This window comes from Quercus suber, unplaced genomic scaffold, assembly GCF_002906115.3.
Source record: "Quercus suber isolate HL8 unplaced genomic scaffold, Cork oak 2.0 scaffold_760, whole genome shotgun sequence".
NCBI classification, from domain to species: domain Eukaryota; kingdom Viridiplantae; phylum Streptophyta; class Magnoliopsida; order Fagales; family Fagaceae; genus Quercus; species Quercus suber.
This window is the reverse complement of record NW_027070196.1, coordinates 175,566-188,176: the sequence shown is the minus strand read 5'-3', so window position 1 is coordinate 188,176 and position 12,611 is coordinate 175,566. Positions and strand designations below refer to the sequence as shown.

Genomic DNA, 12,611 nt, shown 5'->3' with positions numbered 1-12,611 from the left:
AAGCTCGATGAAAAGTTTGGTGAGCAATCCTCTTTGGATTTTGATTCATTTATAACATTATCATTCACAAAGCATCCTTCCTTAGAGAGTTCTTCAAGAGCATTACTAGCACTACCAGAAGTTTCAAGTTCGTACGACTCTGAGGTTTCAAAGATCTTTTTACACTTCACTGCGTTGGTCTTAGCCCCATTGGACACACTAGTGGTTGAGGATGTGATCTCATTAGAAGGTCTAAGAATTGTGTTTTGCTTATGTTGTTTCCCATTGATCAGTTTCCTTCTTAGGACAGTGTTCCAATAGTTCTTGATTTCATTGTCTGTTCTAAAAACAGTGAATCAGTGTGATTCATCGCTTCACTGCATCCTCAAAACTATGGTAGATGCCTGTCCAAGAGATCACTGGTGCTACCATTATTACAGCCAGCTAAATTATCATAAAATATGCATAACTTCCAGAAGTCTGAACCAGAAACACCAGACATCAAAAGCTCATCCATGTAGTTAAAGCTCGATGAAAAGTTTGGTGAGCAATCCTCTTTGGATTTTGATTCATTTATAACATTATCATTCACAAAGCATCCTTCCTTAGAGAGTTCTTCAAGAGCATTACTAGCACTACCAGAAGTTTCAAGTTCGTACGACTCTGAGGTTTCAAAGATCTTTTTACACTTCACTGCGTTGGTCTTAGCCCCATTGGACACACTAGTGGTTGAGGATGTGATCTCATTAGAAGGTCTAAGAATTGTGTTTTGCTTATGTTGTTTCCCATTGATCAGTTTCCTTCTTAGGACAGTGTTCCAATAGTTCTTGATTTCATTGTCTGTTCGGCCTGGCAACCTCCCAGCTATAAGCGACCATCTGTATATAGAAATGTGAAAGCAATACAATCAATACCAAAGCATTAATAGTAATACTATCAAACTTTTGCTCTCTTCAATAGGAAAAAAAATTACAAAAATAAAAGCTGAACGAGAAAGAATAAGTGGAAAGACCTATTGCCCAAGAGCCTGTGAAGCCTAATAATGAGGTCCTCTTCAGCAGGTGATATGTTTCCCCTCTTGATATCAGGCCTCAGATAATTCAGCCACCGAAGCCTGCAGCTATTTCCACACCTCTTAAGACCTGTATCCAACAAAATAGTATAAACTTTACCACATTTCATATATAAATACCTCCACACACACACCCAAAACTTTCATTGAGTAATTAATCCAAAATCCCAAGAGGGTATTTCAGTTTTATGATGATTTTTCTCTCACCTGCTTTCCTTGCAACATTGCACCATTTTCTTTCTCCATGGATTTTGATGTAATCTGTGAGCAATTTGTCCTCTTCAGCGGTCCAAGGTCCATTATTCATTTCCTCCTTAGTGCAGCGAGGACGCCTACCCATTTTGACTTTGAAACCTCTCTCTAGTCTCAAACACTCACAGCCACAGGCACACTAGAAGGGAAAGTTAGATGGATCCTATATATGGTGTTGGTTAAGGGATTGAAAATTTATAAAGCTTTCTTTAAGAATAAAATAGTAAAACAGAACGTGCATCAAGCTGTTACATATAAGTAAAATAGCAAGTGGCAGGCACTGGCACATAGTATCATGTGATGTGAATGGTTGGGGGCTGTGGAATTCTGGGGACCGGCTTCTATTTTCAAAAACCTTGTACATGTGCGCTTATAGTTTTTATATATTAATCACTAAATTATTGGACAAAATTGTCTCAACTTTTCTCATTGGTTAGAGAGGGAGGGACTTGACTTTCTGTTCGACTCAGAGATCTATATGTTAAATCGTACTTTCACCCTTGCACATTAAAAAAAAACACACACACACACACACACACACAATCCACGATAAAAGATCGATGTTCCTGATAGAAGAGCTTTCTCCTTAACCAGGTGGTTTTGTCTGCCAAAAATTGAATGATAATGTAGGATTGTCACTCTAGCTAGACCATGATGAAATGAAAGTAACAAAAACTTAGTGATAACTCTATGGGTCCGTTTGGATAGCACTTATTGTTGCTGAAAGTTGATAAAAACTGATTGTTGCTGAAAACACTGTAGCAAAATAATTTTTAAATGTGTGAATAGTATTGTGGGACCCACTTTTAATATTAAATATTGCATGAACAGTGCATGAACAGTGCACGCATAGTACATGCACAGTAAATTTTGTCTCCAAAGTCAGCAAGTGCGGCCAAAAAAAAAAAAAAAAATGGTTTTACAATAGATTAAAAGAGTATTAGAAAATTATGAGAAAATTAATAAATTTATCATTAATTTATAGCCAAAAGGTAAAACATTTGATGCCAAAAAAAAAAAAAAAAAAGTCACATCAGCAGTTGAATTTGTATCATATAATTTGATATGTAGTCAAATATTAATTATTGTTAAAATCTAAAGAATAAAAATAGTGGTGATTATTGTATGTTAGGAAAGAGCGAAAGCAAGAGAAAGAAGAGATATCATGGTTCGGTCTATAATAGCTTGGATCTAAAGCAAAAGGCCTAGACAACTACTTTTTTACTATAATAAATTTTGTTTACAATGAATCCTAAATAAGGTATATATCTAAATTAATTAGGGCTGTAAACGAGCCGAACTTTGTCGAGTAGTGAATGTTCAAGCTCGGTTCAACAGCAAAAGTAGAATGTTCAGCTTCACTTGGTTCATTTACAACACTAAGATTAATCCTAATTGGTCCACTTGGTGACAATACATCGATAGTACAATAATAAAATAATGATAGTACGCTAAGAGACCCCTTCAAGTTCAAGATGGGGGTGAGAGACCAACTTGAGTTTGGAATGTAATTAAACTTGTGAAGATGCATTGAAGATGACCATGGATGATCGGATAAGATGTCAAATGGATTAGGGTAGTTGACAACAACAACGCATTAATGTCTGAAGATAGCCACAAAGGCCTAAGAGTGGCTATACCAATGACCAATGAGTAATTTCTATGACCAGAGGAGGGCTAAACTAGTGGCTTGAGGAATATTGGGAGAGGATGACATTGTGATGAACACGTGAGTGAGTTAGCAAATTTGCATAGATTAAATCCAAAAATAACGAGTGATGTGCTAGGTTGAATGACTTGGGAGCCTTAAATAAGAAAACACACCTTTAAATGTGTTAAAAATTAGAAGCAAAGATCACAGCAATATAAGTTACAACAAGGTGTTGCAATTGGAAAGAGTAATGAAGAGACTAGTGTAGCTGCTAGAACAAGGAAGTGTAGTGAACGAGTGGACACTACAGAATTAGTCTTGGCAAGTGCAGAGTTGTTAGAAACAATTGAGACAGTGCCATTTCATGAGGATTTTATGCATTAACTTGCAGTAGTGTAGCCAGATTATATGAGAGTTATAAATCAGTTATGCTTTAAGTCGACGTGTAATATTACAGTAGGATTAGCTTCATAACTGCTTTTCCCTCCAAAACAGGGAGTTAGTTATACACGGTTTTGGCTTGCTTACATCATGTCTATATAGGAGTAGTGGTGATGTATAATTCATTCTTTTGTACTCTCTTTTTACATTGATTTTCAATAAGAATCACAGTTTTATTTAGAGAGAGAGAGTCTTCTAGAATTTTATATGGTATCAGAGCTTTGAAGCTTCTTCAATGGCGTCCATTGAGTCAACCAATCCATCTGATCCACTTCAAGCTCAGCCTTTACAATCAGGTTTGAACCTTAGCAATGATTCCACTACTCCCAATCCTCCCAATCCCTATTTTCTCAGTTCAAGTGAAAATCCAGGAAATATTTTGGTTACTCAACCATTTCTTGGAATGAAGAATTATCACGCATGGTCCAGAGCAATGGTTCTTGCTCTTACTGTGAAAAAGAAGATTGGCTTTGTGAATGGAAAGATTCCAATGCCAAATTTGGATTCGCCTTTGTATGAAGATTGGCAGAGCTGTAACACCATGGTGCTTTCGTGGATGATCAATTCTATGCATGTAGATGTGTCCAGCAGCATCATGTATTGTGAAACAGCAAGGGAGATGTGGATTGAATTACAGAATCTCTTTTCACAAGGGAATGGCCCTAAGATTTACAATCTACAGAGGGAAATTTCTCATATTTCTCAAAACCAGATGTCAATGACAGAATATTACACCAAATTCAACAGGTTTTGGGATCAATTGCTTAATTATGAGCCATTTCCAGAGTGTTCTTGTGGAGCTATGGAGGTGTTGAGTGCTTCACATGACAAAGCTTATGTCATAAGGTTTCTGACGGGGTTGAATGAGAATTTTAAGACTCATAGAAGTCAAATTCTCATGTCTAATCCATTTCCTTCTATGAGCAAGGTTATGCATTGGTTCTTTAATAGTAATCACACAAAAGCATTGGACATAGAGGTTCTGGCACACCTCAATCCTAATGCAGCAGCAATGTATGCTAATTAAAGAGGCAATTCTGGAAATACCAATTGGAACAAGGGGAATAACAAGAAGGATAAGCCTTTTTGTACTCACTGCAACATGACTGGTCACACAATTGAAAAGTGCTACAAGTTACATGGCTATCCACCTGGATACAAGCCAAAAGGGAAATCAAATGCCAATGCAAATCAGGTCTCCTCTAAACCAGTTGCTAATGCAGAGAATTTCCCTGTTGCAGTGAATCAATGTCCTATATCTAAGGCACAATGTGAGCAGTTATTGGCATCTCTCAATACTGGGGGTAATCTTGGTGATGGAAATCATGTAGCCACTGTAAGCACAGTTACTGCAAGTACTGGTGTTGAAGGAACTTCTGATGTAGTTTCTTATGTGGCCTCTACTTCTTCTTAACCTTAGTTCAACCTCATGTAAGGTATTCAATCTAATTTCACTCCCAATTTAGAACATTCAATCTTTTCTGCAAAAACTGTCAATAGGGAAGCATTTAGAGAGTCTGATTGGGTAATAGACACCAGAGGAACAGATCATATGATACATTCGATTTCCTATTACACATCTATTACTGCTACCCTAAATACTTATGTTAATCTTCCAAACGTGGAATCTGCTTTAGTTACACACACAGGGACTGTCCAAATTTCAGAAAAGCTTGTTTTGCATAATGTTCTTTGTGTTCATTCAGCTTTAACCTCATTTTAGTTAGCCAAATAGCAAAATCCACTCTCTAATGCCTTATTTTCTTTGGAAATCTTTTCTTTATCTAGGCTCTTGCTCCCTGGAGCACAATTGGTCTAGGTAGGGAATGCAATGGTCATTACTTGCTGGAAGAGAGCTATTCAACTTCAACTTGTGTTTCTGTTGTAGTTCTATTAATAAAATCCACCACACGTATGGCATTCTAGACTAGGACACTTGTCAAATGACAAGTTGGCTTTGTTGAATGATAATCATGTACCTCTTTTTAATCCTACTGAGAAGTTTCATTGTCGTGTATGTCCTTTAGCCAAACAAATGAGGTTACCTTTTAATAAAAGTACTCATGTTTCTAGTAATTGTTTTGATTTGATTCATTGTGACTTGTGGGGTCCTTTTTCTGTTTTTACTATGAACAGTTGTAAGTTTTTCTTAACTATTGTGGATTATTGTTCAAGGTGTACTTGAGTATACTTACTACAACATAAGTCTCAAACTCAAGCCACTTTGGAGCAATTTTGTACAATGGTTGAAATTCAATTTTCAAGAAAAGTAAAAACCATTAGAATTGATAATGGTACAGAATTCATAATGAAAGAAGTTTTTGCCCAAAGAGGTATTATACATCAACTTAGTTGTGTTGAAACTCCTTAACAAAATGCTGTTGTGGAAAGGAAGCATCAACACATCTTGAATGTAGCAAGAGCCCTCAAATTTCAATCTAATTTACCTTTGCATCTTTGGGGCTATTGTATCCTTACTGCTGTATACTTAATCAATAGAGTGTCAACCTCCATTTTATCTCACAAAACACCTTTTGAAGTACTTTTTGGTCATGTTCCAACTTACTCACATTTGAAGGTTTTTGGATGCCTGTGTTATGCTTCAACTCTCTCTCACAACAGGTCCAAGTTTGCACCCAGAGCAAGGAAATGTGTGTTTTTGGGTTATCCTTTTGGAATTAAAGGCTATAAACTTCTTGATTTATCCACTAACGCATTCCTTGTTTCTAGGGATATGGTTTTTCATGAACACATATTCCCTTTTACATCTGATATGTATGATTTTTCTAATCCTTTTTCTCTTATTTCTGAAGTTGAGATTGAAGCACTTGAGAAGATTCACACTTGGGTTCTTACCTCACTGCCTCTTGGTAAAAGTCCTATTGGCTGTAAGTGGATGTATAGGATTAAGCTTAATTTTGATGGACCGTGGAAAGGTACAAGGCACGTTTGGTGGCCAAAGGCTATACAAAGGGAAGGCCTTGATTTTCTGGAAACATTCTCTCCTTAGCAAAAACTGTTTCAGTTAGAGTTTTACTTGCTCTTGCCTCTGCCAAGGGATGGGTTTTGCATCAACTAGACATTAATAATGCCTTTCTTCATGGGGATTTTGAAGAAGAGGTATATATGAGCTTACCACTTGGTTATCACAGTAAGGGGGAGTCCTTATCTTCCAATCCATCCACTCCATTGGTCTACAAGCTAGTCAAGTCCCTTTATGGCTTGAAGTAGGCTTCTAGGCAATGGAATGTCAAGCTTTTAGCCACCATTTTGCAATTTGGTTTTCAATAATCACAAGCTGATCACTCACTTTTCATTCATGCAAAAGGTCTTTTGTTTACCGCCTTGCTTGTCTATGTAGATGACATGATCATCATAGGCAATGATCCAAGTTGTGTTGCAGCCTTAAAGTCACTATTAGACCTGAAATTTGGAATTAAAGACCTTGGCTCACTTAAGTTTTTCTTAGGATTGGAAATTGCAAGAAGTGAGAAAGGAATTAGTTTGAATCAAAGGAAGTATGCCCTTGAGATCCTTAAAGAGGTAGAAATGATTGGATGCAAACCTGCAAAATCGCCTATGGAATAACAATTGAAGTTATCTAAAGGTGATGGAGAATTGATTAAAGATGCTGGACAGTAAAGGAGACTAATTGGGAAGATGATGTGCTTAACTCTAAGTAGGTCAGATATCACCTATGCAATACATTGGCTTAGTTAGTTTCTGTCCCAACCTAGGGTACCACATATGAGGGCAGCAACAAGGATTCTGCAATATATTAAAGGCACACCAGGGCAGGGTGTATTCTATCCTGCAGAGTTAGATTTACAACTTAAGGCCTACTGTGATGTAGATTGGGCAAGGTGCCATGATACTCGGAAGTCTCTTACTGGTTTCTGTGTGTTCTTAGGCAATGCTTTAGTATCTTGGAGGTCTAAGAAACAGAATGCAATGTCCAGATCATCTGCAGAAGCAGAATACAGGTTTATGGCCACTACTACATGTGAATTAACTTGGATATTATACTTGTTGAGGGACTTGCACATCACACATGAAAAGCCAGCATTGATGTACTGTTATAACCAGGTAACATTGCATATCTATGCCAATCCTGTATTCCATGAAAGGTCTAAACACATTGAGGCAGATTGCCATATAGTTAGAAATAAAATTCTGGACGGGACAATTAAAACATTTTATGTGTCATCTAAGAATCAACTAGCTGACATTTTTTCTAAGGTATTTGCGGTAGATAATTACCTAAGATTGCTGAGAAGATTAGGCTCAATCAATATCTTTGCTCATTGTATTCAGTATCCTGAACAAACTGGAGAATCAGGAAGCAAGAGTTTTAATCTTGAGGGGAAGTGTTAAAAATGAGAAACAGAGATCACAACAATTTAAGGTACAACAGGGTGTTGCAATTGGAAAGAGTACTGAAGAGACTAGTGTAGCTGCTAGAACAAGAAAGTGTAGTGAACAAGTGGACATTGCAGAATTAGTCTTGGCAAGTGCAGAGTTATTAGAAACAATTGACGTAGTGCCATTTCATGAGGATTTTATGCATTAACTTGCAGCAGTGTAGCTAGATTATATGAGAGTTATAAATTAGTTATGCTTTAAGTCCACTTGTAATATTAGAGTAGGATTAGCTTCATAACTGCTTTTCCCTCCAAAACAGGGAGTTAGTTACACTGTTTTAGCTTGCTTACATCATGTATATATAGGAGTAGTGGTGATGTATAATTCATTCTTTTGTACTCTTTTTTTACATTGATTTTCAATAAGAATCACGGTTTTATTTAGAGGGAGAGTCTTCTAGAATTTTAAAAAATGAGAATTTATACCCAAAAAAAAAAAAAAAATTTGGTGAAAAGTTTCATTTATATTTTATGGAGAAAAACAATGTCCAAAAGTAGTTGGACAATGGTGGTCAACGGCAATCAACAATTGGTTGGTTTTGAGTTGTTTGAAACCTAGTAAAAAAGTAGCATTATATTGATACCATGTTAAAATATAAAGAATAAAATAGAGTAAGAAGAAAAAAATAAAAATAAAATAAAATGAATTAATATGGTGCGGTCTAATGGCTCAAGATTTTTAGACCCGGACCGTTCATTGAACTATAAAATGAAGCGTTTCAAGATTTTTGAGGTCGAACCAGGGTCAAACCATGATGACATCATAATTAATTTAATAATTATTTTAATATAAATAAATATATTAAATTAGTATAAATAGAAAATTTAACTAAAATAATCCAATTAAATATAACTATCTATATTTCAAATATATATTTTCATATCATAACTTTTACAAGACAAATAAGAAATATCAAATCCTAAGCAAATTTAAATATAATATCTATTTATTTATATATTGATTAGTTAAACTTGTAATAATAATAATAATAATTATTATTATTATTATTATTATTATTATCAAGAATTAGAAAGACACTCAAATAAAATAAAATAAATTATTTAATTATTTAATAATTAAATTGAAATAATTATTAATAATTATTATATACTTAACGGTAATAATAATTAAAATTAGAGCAATAATAGTACCATAACATTTTATACAAAATTTGTCACAATTTGCCACGTGACGAGATGTGAGTGGTAGAGATTTAGACCCATAATTTTTTTTTCATTACTCACACTTTGCCATGTGTCAAATTATAGCAAAAAAAATTGTGTAAAATATTGTAATACTACATTACTCTTAAAAGAATAATGCTAGAGATACAAATTATTTTACAAAATTTTACAAACTACTGATGTGTGAATGATTATTGGTAAATAAAAATGTGATATTAATGGTGAGTCTATGATAAAAACCAATAAAGAATTGCCACATCAACATTTTGTAAAAATGTTGTAAAATAATTTGTGCAAGAGCATACTCCTCTTAAAAATACTTAAAATATTTAATGCACCTAGCAATGCATGTCACATCATGCTGGGCAGCTGTAAATAAAAAAAAAAAAAAATCTGAATCTAATGGCTGAAATTTTTTTGCTTTTATTAAAAAAATTAAAACCTTTCATCATTCCAATATTAGCCACGTGAGGGACTTAGGAATTCAAAAGGAGTAACAAAGTAACAAAAGAAAGAAAGAGAAAGCATAGCAATAGTATTTAGTGAAAAAGAGGAAATTACAAAGCGATCTCCATCAATGGAAAAAAGAAAGAGAAGAGAGAAAAAAAAAAGTAGAAAGAAGAAGAAGCAGCAGCAGACGACGAAGGCGTGATCGGCGATTGTGTTGGCAACATGCTGGCTGCTGCTTCAATTGGGCGCAAGCCTTGCTGCGTTGTGTTCCTTTTTTTTTTTTTTTTTTTGAGGAACTTGTCTTCTTCTTCTTCTCTGGTTTTTTTTTTTTCCTTACAAATCCCTTTGTTCAAGATCTGAAATTATCAGATCTCCTTCCGATCTTTATTCTTCTTCGTCTTCTTTCATCTCTTCTAGATCTGATCATAACTTCATACCGATGTATTGGCCAAAATTCACCAGAAAAGCTTAAACAAAAAGAAACCGTCCGAACCTCAAAAACTGGTCACGGTTCACAGAACCGGGTGGTCGGACCGCGGTCCATGCAGGTCTCTGCTTTTTTTGCATGGAACGATTCTTCACCCTAAATAGACCGTAAAGCTGAACAGTTCGAGGTTTTCCCAGTCGAACCATACAGTCCGGTCCGGGTTTCAAAACCTTGTAATGGCCTACATCCAAAACAAAAAGTTACAACATCACAAACACATTATTATAATGCCACCTTAGCACGATAAAATTAAAGCTACAACTAAACATCGACCTTCTTTTCCAAAATATGTTATGTTTCTTTGGATCACACATCCAAGACAAAGCCAAAACTTAGAGTTAGGGGGGGCGGCTTTGTTGCTGGTTGTGTGCAGTGACTTCAGCCTCCGACTTTGCTGCTACTTAGCCACTTAGTTGCTAGTTGTTTAAAATTTTTTAAAGGGTCAAATTGTTTGTTTGGGTAAAATTGGTTAACTAGGCTTAATTTTTTTTAGTTTTATTATTGGTAATTTTTTTGAGCTTGTATATTTTGTTTTAGATTTGGTGTTCAAAATGAGGAAAATGTTAGAGATACAAACTTTTTTACAAATTACTAATGTGATGAATGATTATTGACAAGTAAAAAAATAATGTAAATAACATGTCCAAATGCGAACCAATAAGAATTTGCTACCTTAACAGTTTATAAAAATGTTGTAGAAAAAATTGTGACTGTAACAATACTCTTAAAAGAATTAATGATACTATTAAGAAGGCAAAAGTGTAATTTTGTAAACAAAATTGCTAAAATTAGAATCCATATATATAATATTATTTTTTAAAAAAAAAAAAATTTGGAGGGGGCCATTGCCCCCCAGGTCCAACCATAGCTCCGTCCATGCACACATCTCCATTGCTCCTTATCTCTATTTTTCCTCTAGCTATCTTGCACCGTTGGGCAATGTTTTTCTCTTCTTCATGCCACCATGGGCGAATGGGAAGGCTTGAGTCAGACAACTACCTTGATAACGACCCCGATAAGTAGTTTCTTGATCAGGTGGTTCCCAACGAGTATCTTTAATGCATTTTGTACCTCTTTTTACTATTTGGTGGCTGTTTCTTGTGATTTTCAGTTGTATTTGCTTTTGTGTATGTTTACCTCCTTGTCGTAAGTTTTCTTGGCTACCAAACAGAGTGGTGAATCTTAATTTGAGTTTTTTTTTTTTTTTTTTTTTTTTTTTTTTTTTTTAACTAGTGTTGGTCAGAATGAACAATTTTTTAACTGTTGTCGTGGACAATTATATGTTTATATTCACTGTTCATGTGAAGTGTACACATTTGTTTAGTTGGTAATGTAAAATATACATTAACAGCAAATGTAAAAACATTATTTTACATGTGTCATAATATTGGAAAATTTAAATTCAATTACATTACACGTCATTAATTATATTTGGTAATTATATATTACATATCACTAAAATGAATTTTAAAAAATGTAAATTTTTGGTCAGATATTATCATGCGGCCTTGCCCCTTTATACATACTTGCAAAATATTAAGAACATAAGAGATCAATAACTTTAGTTTGTAAAAACATTTGATCAAATAATGAATAACATTTAATTAACACGAAATTTGACATATGAATTAAGAATAATGAAAATGTGTAATGTGATTTTGAATATATTAAAGTAATATAAAAAAATATTGAACAATGTAACATTAACAAACAGTTACACATGTACTTGGTCATGTATATATATATATATATAAAAAAGCAAGAAAACCTTAGTGGTCTAAGGTTCTAGTAATTATACTTGTTAATATTGTATGATACACGATACATATCCTATCATGTGTAAAAAGTTATGTATCGTAAGAACGTCATGAGAACCACATGTCAACCCCACATGCTCATCCATGAGAACTGGCCTGTACATTCCTATCCATTGGAACTGTGTGCTTCACCATGATCTAGCACCATTGGCAACACTCCTTTGTTGGGCTTTTATCTAGGATCTTTCATGTGGGCCCTTTAGGATTGCTCTATCCCTGTTGGAGGGTAGGATGACCCAAAACACCTTGCCACCTTTACTGCACACCACCTATGCTCTGACACAATTTGTTGTGTAAATAAACACCTTAAGGAGACTCGTTGAGTAGTTAATTAATATAACATATAGAGACATACTTAACCTAAAAAACCTAAGCTTAATGGGTATGAGCTTAATTATATTATATTAATTACTCATTCTTCTCATCATTATTCAATGTTAGACTTTACTCTCACATATATAACCAACATGAAGAAATCATGAATCATACGATATAATTTTATGTATTATATAAATCGTATCGTAAAATCATACATATCGTATGATGTATAGACTATGCTTTAAAATGAGTTTTTTTTGGGTTAAAATTTATGCTTTTATTTGAACCCAACAAGGTTTTTTTATTTTTTTTATTTTTTTTTATATTGAAAGAATCCAACAAATTGTTATACTTGGTTTTAACACAAAATTNTAAGAATCTAGAATGCCAAGAAGAAATATATATATATATATTAAAAAATTAAAATAAAAGAACAAGGAGAGATAGTACAAATGTTGATGATAATGAAGAAATTTCAATGAACAAATATTTGCAAAATGATGAATATGATGATAACATTGACTTAGATAGAATTAAT

General features: G+C 34.2%; 2 protein-coding genes across 2 annotated transcripts; one reads left to right on the top strand and one right to left on the bottom strand.

Annotated features, from left to right (window-relative positions):
- Positions 1-328: 328 nt before the first annotated feature.
- On the bottom strand, positions 329-1,468 carry LOC112001999 (transcription factor MYB8). The gene is made up of 3 exons (XM_024034174.2): positions 1,259-1,468; positions 992-1,121; positions 329-857 (listed from the first exon to the last, which is right to left on the bottom strand). Exons 1-3 carry the CDS (start codon positions 1,389-1,391, stop codon positions 371-373), a joined length of 750 nt encoding a protein of 249 aa, XP_023889942.2. The 5' UTR covers positions 1,392-1,468; the 3' UTR covers positions 329-370.
- A 2,162-nt stretch (positions 1,469-3,630) lies between these two features.
- On the top strand, positions 3,631-4,422 carry LOC111991759 (uncharacterized). The gene has a single exon (XM_024023563.1). It carries the CDS (start codon positions 3,631-3,633, stop codon positions 4,420-4,422), a length of 792 nt encoding a protein of 263 aa, XP_023879331.1.
- Positions 4,423-12,611: the final 8,189 nt, after the last annotated feature.